Source organism: Cornus florida, unplaced genomic scaffold, assembly GCF_030987335.1.
Source record: "Cornus florida cultivar Cherokee Brave unplaced genomic scaffold, ASM3098733v1 CherokeeBrave_3.0.0_Hap2_Chr09, whole genome shotgun sequence".
Taxonomy (NCBI): Eukaryota; Viridiplantae; Streptophyta; class Magnoliopsida; order Cornales; family Cornaceae; genus Cornus; species Cornus florida.
Window position 1 is genome coordinate 27,378,804 of NW_026775579.1, and position 18,879 is coordinate 27,397,682.

The following is an 18,879-nucleotide window of genomic DNA, read 5'->3' on the forward strand; positions in this document are numbered from 1 at the left end:
GCCGTGTTCTATCCCAAGTGGCCCATCCTTTAGCGCCATGTCAAGGCCACTTGTCACAATTAGATTTGTTCACTTCATGCTGCCAACCTTCTATACATGTCTTCAAAGCTTTCCTTCTTTCATCAAACTAAACTTCCTATTTTATAGGAATTTAGTTATTGAGTTTCATCCAAACTCTAGCCTTTTCCTTTTCTGTTAACAGCCCATTTTGAAAAAAGTCAAATGTGAGTCGCTATATTTCAGCAACTGCCATATCATTAGGTGGCTGAAATATATCTTTCTATATTTGCTCCTAATATCTTCAAACTGGCCGATTCATTCTTGGACATGCTCAACCCTTATCGGCTTCCCATTGGTCCACGTCGCTGCTGAAGTGGCTGCCAAGTTTTGGTGCCAACAAATGCCCCCTGAATTTCAAAGGCTTTTATCACTTATGATACGAAGCGTTTGGAATTTGAATCGGCCTAAAATTGTAATTCAAATTTTAGTAATAAATCCTTTTCCCAACCACCTGCTTTAATGGTTATCTTTCCCAATTAAAGCGGCGACTACACTAATCCGCTATTACATCCAACAAGTATTTAGCTTGATACCCTCTAATCCCTAAAATCATTCTTCTTTCCTTAAACTTTCTATCTCTGAAATTCTTTCTCGGCGAAATCGTTCCTGACGTCCTCTATGGCTCCTAAGAAAACTAAATCAACTGATTCCACCTCTATCCCTCAACCTACCGATCCTTCAACTCATGGCAACATCATAGAAAAATCCCTAAAAACTCTATCTCCTTACAAATACTGTCTCAATACCCTTATCGATCTTCGTACTGACTTCAAAGGCTTAGGTCTTGCTTTCCTTGATGAAGCTCCTTTATCAATCTCACCTTTCTATCCTTCGGCCGACGTTCTTCCATTCCTTCAAACCTTCCCTCCTAATGAAAATGGCAGTTTGCCACACTTTCATTTTAGAATATGGCATAGCCCAAATGATGCTTGGATCAATTGGGTTGACCGAGTTGGAGCTGTGAAGGGAGAAATATGGAAGGATTATGGCATATATGATGCCATTCATCTAAGTAAAACTAACATCGCCCAAGACAGAGCCTTGATGATAGCAGCCATGTTTAATTGGTCGACCACCACCAACTCCTTACACTTGAAATGTGGCATGATGGCTCCAACCATTCAAGACGTGTGCTATCTAACCAGCCTCAAACCCTTTGGGATTGATGTAAGTACCTTATTGGTAGAAAATGATTCTCCTTTCATCTTCCCTTCAAAGCAAACTGGAACCAAATCATCTGAATCCTCTTATGGCAAATACTTAACTTCCACCATGGATCCTCGTGTCCCTGTGAATGATGCTGAACATATTGCCTTCTTGTTGGCGTGGCTGAACAAGTTTCTTCTATGCGTACCGGCCTTTCAAGTCACAAAGGATTACATTCATATGGTCGTTGCCCTTTCAAGAGGTAAACACCTTGCTCTTGCCCCCTTGGTGCTTTCTCATTTATATAGAGGGATTTATGACTTGCTTACCTCCAACTTCAGACGCTATGGTGGTCCCCTCTGGTTATTTCAAATTTGGCTTCAAGTGTACTTTCCTGAACTCGGACCTGTGGTAAAGCCTTCGGCCAATGACCCATTACTTTCTGTAAGTTACGCATCAGCCGTACCTAAATCCCATTCGTTTGGAGATTGCTTCAATTTCTTTTACTCCGGTTGTGAACAGAGGACTATCAGCCAATTCCTTCCATTTTCTCATTGCTCACAAGCACCTCGATGGCTGACTCCTTCTCAAGGAGTGTCTACTAAAAAATCAACTGATAAGCATTCGGCCATGTGGGCTAGTTTCTTACTTCCAAGAGACCTTCACTTCAACACTGGCCCTCTAGGCACAGTAAACTCAAAAGTTGGAGTTGAGTTCTACAATCCAAACCAACTTGCTAGGCAATTTGGTCTGACTCAAATGATCCCCATGCCCCCTTATTTCTCTTTCAACAAAAACTTCCATAGGCGTGTGGTATTTCCAGATGACTCCTATGTAAAGAACGTGTCCTCCCGGTTCTCAAATCTGCAAGCCGGATTCCAATTCCAACCCTTCATCAAAAACCCAGCCTCAGATTCTAGTTTTGATCAATGGTGGTCTTCTTACATTACTTCTATAAGGACGGCTGATGGCCAGTCCCTTGTTGTTAAAATATTGGAATCTTTCAAGTTCGTATATGTGGCCTTTGAAGGGGCATTCGTAATTTCCCGGGCCGTTACCCCAAAGAAGATGCCTCAAAAAGATCCTCCCAAAGATAAAAAACAAACGGCCAAGAAACTCCCTTTCTCTCAGCCAACAGATGCTCCAACAAGGACCAATAAAGAGAGAAAAGCTAAGGCCAAAGCCACTATCAGCCTCCTCAAGGGTACGATCTTCCTTTATATATATATATATATATATATATATATATATATATATATATATATATAAAAACTTTTAATTGAAATTCTCTTACCCCCCCCTTTTTTTTTTTTCGCAGATTCAGACAGTGGAACTTTATCAGCCTCGCTTAATCCAGAAGACGTTGAGCCCCAAGATGATGAGATTTCCTCCAGCCAACCTCCTCAGCCTTCAATAACTGAATCAGCCATCATCCCTGATGTTCCTCCAATTCCTCCAAAGGTAAAAGTTTTTTTTTTTATCTATTAACATACAAAGACAATCATATCGGCTCAATTGTTAAAATACTTTGCCAATATTGATTTCTAATTCTCGGCCACAACTATTATTGGCCGAAACAAACTTTAATAAAGCTTCCATCTCCAGGGGAAAAGAAAGAAATCAACTGCTCATGGCACTTTAAAAAGAACAAGATTGAGCAAACGTAAGAAACAGGAAGTGGAAGAAAATCTAGATAGCCTTCATCCTACAGAAGACGTGGCCGATGATCCCGTAATTAATGTGACTGACACTCCTTCTGATCATTCCTCAGATGAAAAAGAGGTAAAGATAACTGTACTTGAAATTTCCAAACTTTTTAATTAATATGGTCCTTAATTTCTTCTCTTTTGCAGCAATCTCCTCTTCTTGACTTGGTCTATAGCCCAGTTAGAAATTTCAGCCCTCTGAAGGATTTTCATGATCCCATTGAGGTGCCCTTCAATGTTCAAGTCACTCCTGCTAAAACTTCATCCCAGGGAGATAGCACAACGGTTCAGCCAGAATTTCCTCCTCCAGAAACCAGTCATCAGCCACTCTTAGTGACAGACATAGCCGAATCATCTAAGGTATTGACTATCTCATGTCCTAAAAAAAAAAAAAACTTAAGATCTAATCTTTCCTCATTTTGTCAGGTTGTGTATGAGAAAACTCAAATTATTCCTTTATTTCCTCCACAAAAAGTTCCTGCTTCATCCCTATTGGCTTTGAGCAATTTTTTTAAGGATGTGGTGGCTTCAGTGACCGAAGAGAAAGAAAGTGAATCTTTTGGAGCCACCCCAGTCACTTCAACCAATATCCCTATACAATCCTTAGAAGAGACCAAAAAATCTTTACTTGAGATCTTGAAAAGGGATGTTGCTGATCTTCCTAATTTTGAAAGTGAACTCACAGCAGTGCTTTCTACACTCAGCCAGTACCCAGACTTTCCGGTTGATCTTCAAGCCACTATTGCTACCTTTAAAGGCCAGCTACCAACTCTGACCGATGATATTTTCCAAGCCAATGAAACAATCAACCAATTCAATAAGAGTAAAAACAGGAAGGATACCCTTGCTAACCAATTGTTAATTCAAGCTTCCTCCTTTGAAAGAGTGAATACAGAGTTCATCGGCCTTGAGGAAAGAGAACATGTCCTTCAGAAAGAGATCGACCAGATCCATGCTCGTAAGGCCATCTTGTCTGCTGAAGCTGCTACATTGCAGTTTGAAGCTCAAGACCTTGCTCACGAGTATGCAAATCTTCGTGGAGAATTACCTCAATTGGAAGAGTCAAAGAGGCAGGCCATGGTGGCCTTCAATTGGTCCTCAGTTATTTGGGCCGATTTCAAGGAAAAATTTGCAAACATATGAATTTTTTTTTATTTTTTATATTAGCTTCCTTTTGTGGCCATCTTAGTGTATGATCTTTAAATGATGTAATCTTTTACACTTCAATGAATAAATGGCCTTTTTTGTTACTCCAAACAAACATCAACATTCTAGCGAGAAAGAATTTATTAAAATAACCAAATCAGCCTAGAAAAATAGGCCGATTTTTATTACATAAAGGTACACATGGTCAGCCATAAGTACTGGCTAACACTAATTTTCCCTTTCAAAGATTGCCGGTACGTACCTCTTGAGGTACTTGCCATTAATGGGATAGTCATGTAATTGGCCACTGAAATATTTCAGCCTATATGCTCCTCCACTTAAGACTTGATGGACTAAGTATGGCCCTTCCCATTTTTGGGACCACTTCCCATATTTCCTATCGACTTTACCCACTGGCAAAACAACTTTCCAAACCAAATCTTCTTCAGCAAAAGACTTAGGTTTTACCCTCTTGTTGTAGATCCTCATCACTTTCTTCTTGTGAGCTATGATATGATCCAAGGCATCCCTTCTAAATTCATCCAAATCTTCCAATTCTACCAACATTGCTTGAGTATAATCAGCTGGAGTTAGATTATTTTGAAAAGCAACTCTGGCTGATTTAACCTTCATCTCCATAGGCAGAACAGCATCATGACCATAAGTTAACATGTATGGTGTAACTCCTGTGCCTGTTCTTTTTGAGTTCCTATAGGCCCATAAAGCTTCAGACAAAGTCTCATGCCACCTTCTTGGCTTATCTTTGATCATTTTTTCAATGATCTCAATTAGAATCTTATTTGAAGATTCGGCTTGGCCATTTGCTTGAGCATAGTATGGCGTAGAGGCTGACATATGAATATTCATGTTGTGGCCGAATTGTAGTACATCAGTTGCTCTAAATACTGTTGCATTGTCTGAAATAAGTGTTTCTGGAATCCCAAATCTGTGGATGATGTTTTGCTCCATGAAATTAATCACTGTTTGCTGATCAACCGCTTTGCAAGCCTTGGCCTCAACCCATTTAGTAAAATAATCTGTGGCAACAATCACCCAGTGATGGCCTTCGCTTGATGGTGGATTAATTTTACCAATAAGGTCAAGGCCCCAACCTCTGAATGGCCAAAGTTTGATTATTGGCTGTAATTCTTTTGCTGGTACATTCTGAATCGGCCCGTGTCTTTGACAAGCTTGACAACCTTTTGAGTAATCTATGCAATCTTTCCTCATTCTCGGCCAATAATATCCATACCTGCGAATCAGCCATCTCATTTTAATCCCAGCTTGGTGAGCCCCACAGCTGCCCTCATGTACCTCGGCCATTACCTGAAGTGATTCCTCCTTGCTTATGCATTGTAGTAAGAGCCCATCTTCTAACCCTTTTCTGTATAGATCCCCATCTAGAAGCACAAAGTTGATCGCTTTTCTTTTAATACTTCTATCAGCCTTGATGTTTGGATTTCGAAGGAACATTATAAATGGTATCCTCCAGTCATCGTCGGCCAAATCTTCTACATCAATTGTCCAAGTATCAAACATAGTATTTCTCAATTCGGCCGATGGCAAAGATCTTCGTGTTATCTTTATCAACTGATCTTCTATTCCGGCTGGTACTCTTATTCCAGAGGCTGCTTGAGCCATGCTGTTAGCCTCCTTATTCTGCCCTCTCGGCCAGAACTTAAGTTGAACATTATCAAATTGATTAATTAATGAAGTGGCCAGAGAATGAAACGGCCTTAATTGCCAACTTAGGCACTTAAAATCTTCAGAAATTTGGCTAAGGACTAAGTTTGAATCTCCCAAAATCTTTACATCTCTAACAGCCATTTCAATTAAAATCTCCAGGCCGATTATAAGCGCTTCATATTCGGCCTGGTTATTTGAACATTTAAAATCTAAAAAGAAAGAGAATGAAGCCTTTCTGCCAGCTGGCGAAATAATAACAATACCTGCTCCTGCTCCATCAGCCGTGCTTGATCCATCAAACATCAAGATCCAAGGAGTTAAGAATATAGCTGATGACTCCAATTCATCATAAACCCATGGATCAATATCAGTTGAAGGATGATCGGCCAAAAAATCAGCCAGAACCCTTCCTTTTACTGATTTTTGTGGGACGTAAATAAAATTGAATTCCATCAAAGCCAAAGCCCACTTACCTATTCGGCCAGTGATCAATGGCCTTGATAACATATACTTGATCACGTTAGTCTGACAAAGAATGTAAACATCAACAGGCCGCATGTATACTCTCAGCTTCATGGCCTAATAGTACAAAGATAAACAAAGCTTCTCAATTGAGGAATATCTGCATTCTACATCAGTTAGTACTCTACTCAGGTAGTAGACAGCCTGCTCCTTTCCATGTTCATTGTCTTGCGCGAGCATACTACCAATTGATTCTTCTGCGGCCGATAAATAAAGCTTTAACGGCCACTTCTTTCTTGGAGGCATTACAACCGGGGGGTTTTCCAAATACTCTTTTATTTTGTCAAAGGCCTTCTGATGGGATTCGTCCCAATGAAATTTCTCATGTGACTTTAATTTCACTAAAGTCGAAAAGACATGCACTCGGCCAGCATGGTTAGAAATAAATCTTCTAAGAAAACCTACCTGGCCGAGGAACCTTTGCACTTGTTTTTTGTTAGCTGGGGCCCTAGCATTTATAATAGCTTTGACCTTGTTCTGATCAACTTCAATACCTCGTTTATGTACCAAGAACCCCAAGAAATTCCCGGCTGAAACTCCAAATGCACACTTCAATGGGTTCATTTTCAATTTGTGAATCCTCATCCTTTCAAAGGCCCTTTTCAAGTGTTCCAAATGCTGTCTCTTGGCCGATGATTTCACAACCACATCATTTATATAAATTTCCATGAATCGGCCAATCATATCATGAAAGATAGAATTCATTGCCCTTTGATAAGTAGCCCCGGCATTTTTTAGGCCAAATGGCATCACAATCCACTCAAAAGTACCAATTGACCCAGGACATCTAAAAGCCATTTTCTGAACATCTTCCTCGGCTAAATAGATTTGATTATAACCTGAATGGCCGTCCATAAAAGACAATATTTCATGCTTAGCGGCCGAATCAATAAGTTGGTCGGCCATAGGCATTGGATACTCATCTTTTGGAGTGGCATTATTTAAATTGCGAAAATCCACACAAACTCTAAGTTTGCCATTCTTCTTCATTACAGGAACAACATTAGACAACCATTCAACATACCTAACTGTTCGAATAAATCCTGCCTTAAGAAGTCTTTCAATTTCTTCTTTAATTTTAAGCATTACTTCCGAAGACATCCTTCTTGGTGGTTGTTTATATGGCTGAAAATCTTTCTTGATCGGTAATCTATGTTCTACCAATTTTCTAGACAGGCCAGGCATCTCTTCATAACTCCAAGCAAAGCAATCCTTATATTCATTTAATAATTTAATCAAATCGGCCTGGAATTTAGGCTCAAGCAAAGCACTAACAAATAATGGCCGATTATCTTTTTTAGTACCAACATTTATTTCCAATAAAGGATCTTGCACATCTGCTTTATTATCTTCCATCCTGGAAGGGGTTGACTCCAAATCTTCAAGTTGGATTGCATTCAGCTTTTCGAAACCTTCTTCAATTATATCGGCCGTGCTTGCCGATACCTCTTCATATAGTTGTTCTTCTCTGGCCAGTCTCTTCTCAGCCAGATATGCTTTCAGTCTGATGCAAGCGGCCCTGAAAGCTTGCCGCTTCTTTTCTTCATTGGTTTTGTGATCCATCAGTAACATCTTCAATGTCCTTGATGGTCGACCTGAAAATATCAATTTTCGGCCGAGCTGCTTCTGACAATAATTCTTTAATATCAGCATTAATTAAATTCTTCTTCATTGATGCCGCTACTGGTCGTCCCATCCTGTTAATGCCAACAAATTTGATAGGTACAACAGTTTCATCATAAAGTGCAGCCTCAGCCGAATACACCCTAGCTATAAAGGGTTTGTTATCGGCCTCAACAATTTTTACCTCATTTCCATCCCAAAAAATCAACATTTGATGCAAGGTTGATGGGATGCACATGTTAGGATGAATCCAATCTCGGCCTAAAAGGAGATTATAGGCCGCGGTTGAATCAATGATAAAGAAAGCCGTAAAGGATGTCTTACCGCCAATAGTAATTTCCAAAGGTAGAATACCTTTGGTGTTACTAGATCCTCCATTAAAACCACTGATGGCCACGTCGGTTGGAACTACATCATCCATGGTTTTACCCAATTTCTTCAAAGTAGTTGATGGAATGACATTCACCACCGAACCATTGTCAACCAAAACCTTATTGATTGGCTGACCCTCAACCCATACTTTAACATATAACGGCCTCAACTACTGTGTCATGGACAAAGGTGGTTTTTCAAAAATGATTTTATCGGCCTTAGATGGCTGATCCTGAGAGATCAATCCTATCCCGGCCGATGAACTTGTCGAATCGTTCTTAATTTCTGAAGATTCAGCCTTTTCCTCCTGCTTGGCTGACTCAACATCCTTGTTCACCGTTGGTTCTATCCTTGCTTCAAACACAGAAGGCAAAACAAATACCATGTTACAATTTACCTTATCCGGGAGAGAACCAAAACGAATTCTGTACTTGGCCGCATGCTTTGGATCCTGGTCGGGCTGATCATCTTTTTCTTCATAAAAGCATGCCTTATTCTCAAATGATGTAGCGACCTCCATGTCTTCAGCCACCACTGGTTCATTTTTTCTTTCTAGTTGATCATGGTCGATCTTGTCTTCTTTCCTTTTGAGTTCTGCATTTTTCCTTTGCATCCTCCTTTTTTGGGTACGTGTAGGAGGCTGCTTAGGAAACTTTGGGTAACTTACTCGAGTCCATCTGCCATGGTCAACCAAAGGAGGTCTAACCGTTCTTACACGACTAGATTCTTCTCCTTTTTGAACCCATATTTCTGACTGAATTGTTGGTTTCCTTTTGAAACTGGGATAAAAATGTTGCTCTGGCAGGACTCTATCGGCCACCGATGACCGAATGATTCTCACTGCCCTCGGCCCATTTTCTCTAAATATTGATCGATTGATTTCTTCGTGATTCTGTCTAGGCTGATGGCCTAACCTTTCATGGACACTGCGCTTTCTGGTTGAATGGAAATAGCCCCTCTTGTCTGAGTTATTCCTTCGGCCTTTGCAATTTGGACAACAACCATGGTTGATGAGGGCAATCTGAGCTTCTCTTAACTGAATTTCCAAGTCCTTAACTTTCTGCTCATCATTACTGGCCGATGAACTACCAAGAACTTTTGGTAATCTTTCCTGTCTACCATTATCAGCGGCTTTTTCAGTTGCCAAGCTGATTACATTGGTACTGACAATATTAAGAAATGGATCGCCATCGACCCCCATTACATCTGGCTTCTTTTCAGGGAATTTCAATACACCTTCATCGATAGATTTCTGCAATACATTTCTAAATACATAACAATTGTTAGTAGTATGATTCCATGAATTATGAAATTTGCAGAACTCTCTTCCTTTTAAATCATTGGTCGATGGTATATTGTGTCCTTTTGGCAAAACGATTTGTTTGTCGGCCAACAAATGATCAAAAATTTGTTCTGTTTTGGCCAGATCAAACGTATAAACCTTACCAGTATCAGCCGTACCCTTCCTGGCCGATGTAGTCGATGGCTGAGTACCACTGGTGGATACATTTGGTTTTGTTAAAGCGTCACATACATAAGGTTTCTTTAGAATGACTTCGGCTAAATTAGCTTCAAAATCTTCCTCTTCAACCATATCAGTTGAATAAACTTCATAGTTGGGGTCCCTATAGTACGTACCTTTAGAGGAATTTTTTCGTTCTTTCTCCTCTTTGAGAACCAACTCATACCTGGTAGCTTTCTCGGCCAGGTCATACATGTCACAAAATGGAACTCCTTCAAACCTCTTCCGAAGTTCAAAATCAAGGCCGTTCAAAGCCAAACGAATGTACTCCTGTTCTGGAAGAGGTACACGACATCTTAATCTTGCTCTCCTGAATCTTGCAATGAATGTCTCGACCGATTCACTAGGCAATTGACTTAGCCTGGATAAATCGGCCAGAGTAGGTTCTGTCTCCGTACGGTAGAACTGATTGTGGAATAATTCCTCCATCTGTGGCCAATTAAAAACAGAGTTAGGAGGTAGACGAATATACCATGAAAAAGCTGCCCCTGTCAAAGAGTTAGGAAAAAGTCTCAATTTCAACCACGGGCTAACACTGGCCTCTCCACATTGAACCGTGAATCGGCCAATGTGTTCCACGGTCGATTGATTCCCCTCTCCACTAAAGGTTACAAAGTCAGGGACTTTATATCCTCTAGGGAACTCAACTTGGTCTACCACTTCTGGATAAGGAGTTCTATAAATTGGTCGGCCGGCACCTCTAAGTTCCAGGCCATATTCTTCTGTGAGTAAATCAGCTAATTGTCTTCTATCTAACATGACTTGAGGTGGCTGATTTAATATTGGTGGTACCTGATTAAAAACTGGCGGCTGATTAGCCGCTGGTTGATAGCAATTCGGCCAATCATGTGGCTGATTAGCCATATTCTGCCCCCCGAGCCCTACCTGTGGCGGCACATGAGTATACAGTGGGTTCGGTGGCCTCCACCTGATCTGATTGCCCCCCGAGTTCAAAGGCATCCGAGGAGGGTTTGGTAGAATTACTTGTGGCTGCGAACCTACTACTGGTGGCTGATTAGAACCTGCCAACGTAGGCTGAGGATAGCTTTCTGCCCAGATGAGTAGCGTATGAACCGGCTGACTTGATGTTGCAACTGGTTGGAGTGTCACTACTGGCGGCCATGGCTGTGATGTTTCAATTGCCCTCTCTGGCCGAGCAGCTTGTGATAGATTCGGCTGAGAAGCCGATTCCTGATTGTTGGAGTTGCTAGCTTGAGTCAGCTTGTTCAAAATAAAAGCTGAGAGTTGGGACATATTTTCATGCAAGTCGTTGTAGCGTGCTCCCATCCTTCCCATTGCATCTACCAAGGAGCTAACCTGTGCTTGAAGTACGACTAACTCATCAGTAGGACCTGCTGCAGAGTTCTCAGCCTGTACTGGCTGATCGCCTTCCTCCAAATCTTCATCAGTAGCCACGGCCTTAGAATTTTTTGTGGGCCGCGGCATATTTGCGTCTTTTATAACACTCTAGTAGCGGTCCCACCGGGCGTGCCAAAACGTGTTCGTACGGTTTTTGTTCCCTACGCCGGTCGATGGACTCTTCGCGGGCGTGCCAGAGTATTTGTACAAAATACCCAAAATATGTAATTGAACACCAGCCTATCCCTTTTTCCGATGGCTAACCCTCAGGCGATTGTGTGGGAGAGAGACTAGTAAGAACTCCCAGCAAGGTTCTTTTATGCCCTGTTTGTAGCAAGGACTTTTTGGAGTGTCTAAAGAAATACAACGGCTGAAGAATGTTTGAATGGATGGAATGGCCGAGTGAAGACAGGCTGCAAGAACTTAATCGATCGCCGGCCGAACGTGATGGCGAGAACTTAATCAATCGCCACCAGCCAAACACAATGGCAAGAATTTAATCGATCGCCACTGAAACGTGATAGCAAGAATTTAATCAATTGCCATCAGCCAAGTAATGACAAGAATTTAATCAATTGTCACTACGATTCAATGGCAAGAATTTAATCAATTGCCATTGAATTGAAAGCCTAACTAAAATTGCGTAATTAAAATTGGCATAATTGAAATTGAAAGAAAGTAAATGGCTGAATTGAAATAGTTGACAATGATCTAATCAATTGCCATTAAATTGAAATAAAGAAATTGATAGGAAAAAAATGACGTAGAGTCAATTGAAAACATTTTTAGTTGAAATGCATGTTTTGTGGTGGTGCTGGACAAATTGGAATAGGAATACAATACTTCTATTTATAGAAGTTCTATCTCAACTTATTTTCCTAAGTTATTGCTAGAAAATCTCTCCTTCTTTGATTCTTTTCTTCACAATTTGAACTCAGTCAAATCCTATTGTTATTCTGCTTCCTTTCTTGTTTTGTTTCAGTAGGAAATCTCTGTAAAAACAACCTTCCTCGATTTAATCACATGTAAGTTGCCGAGATATTGCTAAAATGTTGCTAGAAAGTTGCTGAAAAATTGCTAAGTTCTAGCAACTTCCTTTTATAAACTTGGCAGCCGTGTTCTATCCCAAGTGGCCCATCCTTTAGCGCCATGTCAAGGCCACTTGTCACAATTAGATTTGTTCACTTCATGCTGCCAACCTTCTATACATGTCTTCAAAGCTTTCCTTCTTTCATCAAACTAAACTTCCTATTTTATAGGAATTTAGTTATTGAGTTTCATCCAAACTCTAGCCTTTTCCTTTTCTATTAACAGCCCATTTTGAAAAAAGTCAAATGTGAGTCGCTATATTTCAGCAACTGCCATATCATTAGGTGGCTGAAATATATCTTTCTATATTTGCTCCTAATATCTTCAAACTGGCCGATCCATTCTTGGACATGCTCAACCCTTATCGGCTTCCCATTGGTCCACGTCGCTGCTGAAGTGGCTGCCAAGTTTTGGTGCCAACACATGCACAAGCTGTTGGCGTATCTAAAAGAGAATTTCATACTTATATAAAAAGGTAAAATGTGCCAAAGTTAACAATAAATCCGTTGTAGCACATTGGAAATTTTGAGTATATGAAATTCCGGGTTCAAACCCCGACAGTGGAAATTCTTTTTCTATAGTTTTCAACTTTATTTTATTTTATTCCAACAGCGGAAGTATAATTTTATTTACCGAAAAAAAATAAAAATTTAGTTGGCATATTTTAATCGTGTTCTTGGTAGGAGTAATGATCTTTAGTTGGCATATTTGATTCAATTTTTTGCAAATAATTTATTTATTTAAAAAAAAATTATAATAATGTTTGGATGATAATTTTGTAAAATTTGATTTACAAAAATTAGATTTTACTTAAAAAAATGTTACTTAGAGTGCTATCCTCAATGTCAAACAAAATAGTTTTTAATAATACTTTGACTATTTATGAAGTTTTAGAACTCTATTGTATTGGACAGCATTATATAGAGCAAGCAACATCAATTAGATTTTACTTCTTTTTTATAACCTAAAATTAGATTTTACTTAAAAAATGTTACTTAGAGTGCTATCCTCAATGTCAAACAAAATAGTTCTTAATAATACTTTGACTATTTATGAAGTTTTAGAACTCTATTGTATTGGATAGCATTATACAGAGCAAGCAACATCAATCATGATTTCGAACTAATTATTAGATCAATCTATAAGTTTTATCCAGAATTACAAATTTTAAATTAACCCCACGTGTCACATGAATTGGTGACTATTGAATTAATATTGATATGAAATAAAATGAAAAAAAATATTAAGTTGAATGCATTAAAAATTACTATAATAACAATACTAGCGAAGAACCGTAATGTAGGTCAAATTAAGATAATATTTTTAAAAAAATAATAATAAAAAATAAATAAAAGACCAAAACTAATATGGGTTGAGATAAAAATTTGATAACATAGTTAGCGGTGCAATTAGAGTTGGGCGACCCGAATCTAACCCGAATTCAATCTAATTTTTTGCTAGTTTGGGTAATTATTTTTATAATTAGGGTTGGACTTGGGTTGAAAAATCTCAAACCGAATTTAATTAGGGTTGGGCTTAGGTTGAGATGCTAGCAACTCGAGCTAATCCGAACCTGAATTTTAATATTATTTTCATATATATTTTTAATTTTAAATACGTTTTATATAATATTTAAAGTATGATTATTTTTTTTCTTTTCAACTTTCTTTCTTAAATCTTAACTTATTGTATGTTAACATTTAAGAGAATTAATTTTATAAGAATTTGTTTGTAATTTATTAAAAGTCTTTTAAGCTAACTTTTTTATTTTATTTATTTATTTTTTTTAAGAGTAATTTAATCTAAAACTAATTCAAGATCAGATTATACTTTGGGTTTGAAGATTAGTCATATGAGTAATATAAATTAACTAGAATTTTTAACTTGAAATCTAAGCTAAAGTTGCAAACCCGAATTTAAAAGTAGAATAATGGGTTGAGCTCAAATTGAATAGTTAGGGTTGAAAGTCTTGAAGGTAAAATTAGAGTTAGACTTGTGTTTAACATTTCATATGATAAGTTGGGCTCAAGTTATACTTTAAATTAGGGCTGCGACTCGGGCGGGTTGGACACTTAACTCGGGCTCAGCCCAACATACAAATCTTCAGCCCAAGCCCAGCCCAAGCCCAGGTATAATTTCGCCTAGTGAGCCCAAGCCTAGCCCATACTTAATTTTTAAACACGGGCTAAACTCTGGTTCTTTATTCAGGTTATATTTTCAGGTTTTCTTGGACTTTTAAATCGGGTTCTCTCAATTTTATTAGTGCTTGGAGTTGGAGTAGTTGTATGAGTTTCAAGTTTCAACCTCATCATGTTCAAGTAGTGCATCATCATCTCCAACAACATCAAGATGACAACTCCAGAAGCTGATGATGATGATAAAGTTGCAGTACCACAAGGCCTTGAATCTGTGTGATGTGTGTTCATGATGACGCTTCCAACAAAATACAAAACATTCAAAACATACAGAACGTACAGGCCTTGAATACAAAACATACAAGTCCAACATTAATAATAAATAAGTACAAAGTTAACAAAACAACAAGCCACATTCCAACAAAATATAAAATTCATAACCAATATTAGCATTTTGGGCGGGTTCGGGTTGAGCTTCGGGCTTCATAACATATCTACCCGAGCCCGGCCCGAATTGAATTCGGGCTCAATAAACTCAGCCCAGGCCCAGGCCCAGAACAAAAAATCATTGTCCAAGCCCATAAAAATGCGGGCTGGGCTCGGGTAAATTCGGGTTGGGCCCGCCCGAGTTGCAGCCCTACTTCAAACCCACCCGAGTTGCAACCCTAAGCATAGTCAATCAACTTATGAAATTTTAACAAATTCCAATAATCGACCCAAAATAACTGGTGGGGTAAAAAGACTTTGTTAAGATATATGTAGCAACTACCAACATGCCATATATAATTAATTATCATAAAAGAAAAAGAAGAAAAAAAGCAATGCATAAATAATCTCGCCTATATTGTAATCTAGGTAGAGGACTTCGAAAATAATAATGTAACATTTTTTTTTTTTTTTTTTAAGTTGCATACAGTTTTTATTTATTTACACATTAAATACGGTAAACAAATGTTTATAAAATAGAACCCAATTTTCTTGATTTGGAGTAACTACCATATCAACGGTGAATGCCACCAAACTTTCATTGACCTTAACTTTTGTTGAAGATGGATTCTGCGCAACCCGGATCTGATCTGACTTCTTGAATAAAGAGAAGAAAAAGTGATCCTACAAACACCGGTGTGTTACCGGTGGAGTAGGCTCCGACGAACAAGTCAGTGTGAATGATAATCTCTCTGGAGAAATCGAGATATTGAGTTAGGGTTTTTTGCCTACCTCCAAATGTCGATTAGCCCTCCCTATTTATAGGACTTGGGTCAGGATGTTACGTAGCGTCCATGTCGTCCTTATTCCTTATCATAATCTGTTGGCCTAATCCTTATCGTATTCTGCAATTCTTATCATAATCTGTAACCCTTATCTTAGTCATAGTTCTTATCTTAGTTTGTAGAGCCTATCTCAATCTTATGAGATAGCGCGTTACTTTAACAATCTTCCCCTATCCACGGGTAATTAAATTATAATCATCAGTTGCCCCCCGTTTCGGAGGATTGCTTGTCAAACCACCGGAACGTTAATTCCCAAATATGACATAATAACAAATAGCTGGAATTGTAGAACCGTTCACCCTGTACTTCTACAATAAGTTGGTTTGATTATGAAATAGTAGAGCCTTATCTATTTTTTTTTTTGTAGGACCGTAGTTGCCTTTGAAATATTTGTCGTAGTGCCTCATTGGTAGGACCGTAGTGCCACATTGACAGTTTGTATATATGGCAGGCTGCCATGCCGGCAGCCTACCTTTTGGCACATAGGTAACTCATGCAAGGCTGCCAGTGTGGTTGTCCTATTCGAACTCCGAATCCTATTCTACCTTGTAAAAGTAAAATAGCCCGCTAAGAGCTGCTTGTCCCTCACGAAACAGATTTCTATTAGAATTCCATCAGAAATACTTTCCTTATCTGTTTACGTTCTTCTGCTATAAACTAAGATGGTTCGAGTAAAATTCATTCAAATTACTTCCATCATCCAGAAAGCCAGGTAGTGCCAGTCGTAGTGATGTGGTAAGTTCCATGCCCTCATTTTCTTCCTGCTTCTATTTAATTCGTTGTTGTTTTTTCCTCCAACTCAGTATACCAAGACCAAAGTTAGAAAATTTTATACGTCACTGTGAAGCTAGGCTCTTGCATACAGTAGCGTGTGTTACTGCCAGCATGTTTTACCCAGAATCTAACACTATGTCAGACGAAGAACACTGCCAGTTTGATTCGGCTCCGTCAGAGACACATCTGGTACAGGATATAGCAGGCTCCCTTACCTCACAGGATCTGGATCGGATTAGGCAAACTTATTCAATTCCAGACAGTGTTGCTCTCAAACTTCCTTCACTTGATGATAGAGCGTCCTCCTTTTACCCAACTGAGATTTGTTTCTATGAGTTTGCTTTCATTGCCGGATTGCGTTTTCCAATCCCTCTTTTTATTAGGGAACTGTTGCGTCACCTTAATCTTGCTCCGACTCAACTCTCCCCGAATGCCTGGAAAACAATGATGGGTGGTTTAGTTCTGTGGCGAGCTTGTTGTAATACCTCGCTCACTATCCAAGAGTTTTTTCATTGCTACATTCCCAAAAGGGGTGACTGGCTATACTTCTCCCCACGGGACAGAATTCTTATCTCTAGAATTCCCCTTAAGCACAAACCATGGAAAAGCAGTTTCTTTTTCGTTTCTGGTGATGGCTGGGAGTTCTTTCCTGAAGAAAGTGCTTTCCTTCGAATAGGGACTTCCATTCCTCGTGCGTGGTGTAATCAGAATTCCACCGGTGAGTTGTCCATAATGATACCCTCTTATGTTTTAAAACTCAAAGTAAATTTTGTTTGAGTTATTAACAGAGTTGTTGTTCTTTCAGGCGTTAAAGAGATTGCCGTTTCATCTGATGATCTCCAGCGAATAAAGGAAGCCTTTAACTACCCAGTGAGGGACTGGTCTTTACTCGTGACACCTCAGACTTTGTTTACCCATGGGATTGGTCCTCAGCCAGTTGGGAAAGTAGGTGGGAAGTCACTAGAGCGAGAAATGATAGAATTAAGAGAATGACATATATATATATAATATTCAATTATAATGAGTTTACCAATTCTTATCCTGAAACAAGAGATATAAATTTGATAGAGCGAGAAATGATAGAATTAAGAGAATGACATTTTTATTAGAAGAGAGAGAGAGATGGGGGCTGAAAAGTAAAGAAAGTTTTGCTTTAAAATATGAAAAGAAACACAAATATGTTTATTGGTCCAAATTTAGTTTAATGTGGTGGCGTATTGCTTGTTCCCTTGAGGCGCCTGAGTTTGATTCACACCCTCCCTCCCACGTAGTCCATAATAATTAATTTTAATGGAGCCAAGAATTCAATTGAATGAGAGCCATTGCAAAAATAATAAGATAAAAAAAAAAAGTTGCGTATAATTTCCAATTCCAGAGCCTTAATGATATTACCAAACACAACATCCACGATTTTTTTATACAACATTAGATTTTTATACAAATTGAAAAGAAAAATTGTATGTATTTAAGTGACACTATTATACAAAAGAAAAAAGAAAATAAATTCAAATGTATATGTTTGCATTCTAGCGTATACATTGTTCCTTCTTACAATGATTCAAAGAATGCTATTAAATTTTTTTCAATAAGTCAAATTAGTTAGGACTCAACAAATTAAAAATATTCTTACTTGCAATAATTAAAATTATGAATAATACTTGTTTTTGTATTAGTAGCTTGAACTGTAATGATCCCGTCATTTTTCTTCTTTTTCATTTTATCACATTTTACAGATATTTTTTTCCATTGATTTCTTTTTCTGACTTTTCTTTTTCTGCCACTTTTCACTATCTTTTCATTTTGCGTAACCTATCGCGTCGTGCTCATATTTGATTCCAACCTTGTATGAATTCATTTTACTTGATTTCTATGTGATCCATATATTTATTTTTGTAGAAAAGCATGCTAGATATTTGCTTTTGCCTGTAAGGATATAAATGCAAAGATTTTTGAAAAATTATTTTCTTTACTTAGGGTGTTTTTCGTAATTATCTTTTAATAAAATTTTGTATTTAAGGTTTTTTTAAATGTATCTTTTGAATGGCACTTCATTTTGTGCATAAATTCACTTTTTGAGTTATTCAGTGGTGGGACATTTGTGTAATTATGGAAAGTTTTTAGAAAAGTTCGTTTTGGGTTTAAACTTTCATGAAGGGTTTATTTTCACTTTTTATGGACTCTGGCACTTTCAGAATATTTTTCAGATTTTTATTTCATTTATTTTGAATTTTCGAACCCCGTTAGTCGTTAATCTTATCCGAGGCATATCTACTGGTTCGGGACTCGGTTTTCGACCCTGTTTCTTTCATTGACCTTATAATTCCATTTCAAAACTTTTTCATTCATGGACCATTGGCATTTGAGCGCGTCTTCACTAATTTCACTTTTTGGATCCGAACGGGACCCGTTCGGACTGTTCGGAACACCTTGTTGACCTATTTAGGGTCAGTGGATGAGAGAGAAAACAT

At 38.4% G+C, this 18,879-nt stretch overlaps 1 protein-coding gene across 1 annotated transcript; it reads right to left on the reverse strand.

Moving 5' to 3' along the window:
• Positions 1–4,286: 4,286 nt before the first annotated feature.
• LOC132272434 (uncharacterized) lies at positions 4,287–8,310 on the reverse strand. Its single transcript, XM_059773586.1, has 5 exons — positions 8,214–8,310; positions 7,571–7,861; positions 6,672–7,453; positions 5,880–6,323; positions 4,287–5,735 (listed from the first exon to the last, which is right to left on the reverse strand). The coding sequence occupies exons 1-5, from the start codon at positions 8,308–8,310 to the stop codon at positions 4,287–4,289; spliced, it is 3,063 nt and encodes a 1,020-aa protein (XP_059629569.1).
• Positions 8,311–18,879: the final 10,569 nt, after the last annotated feature.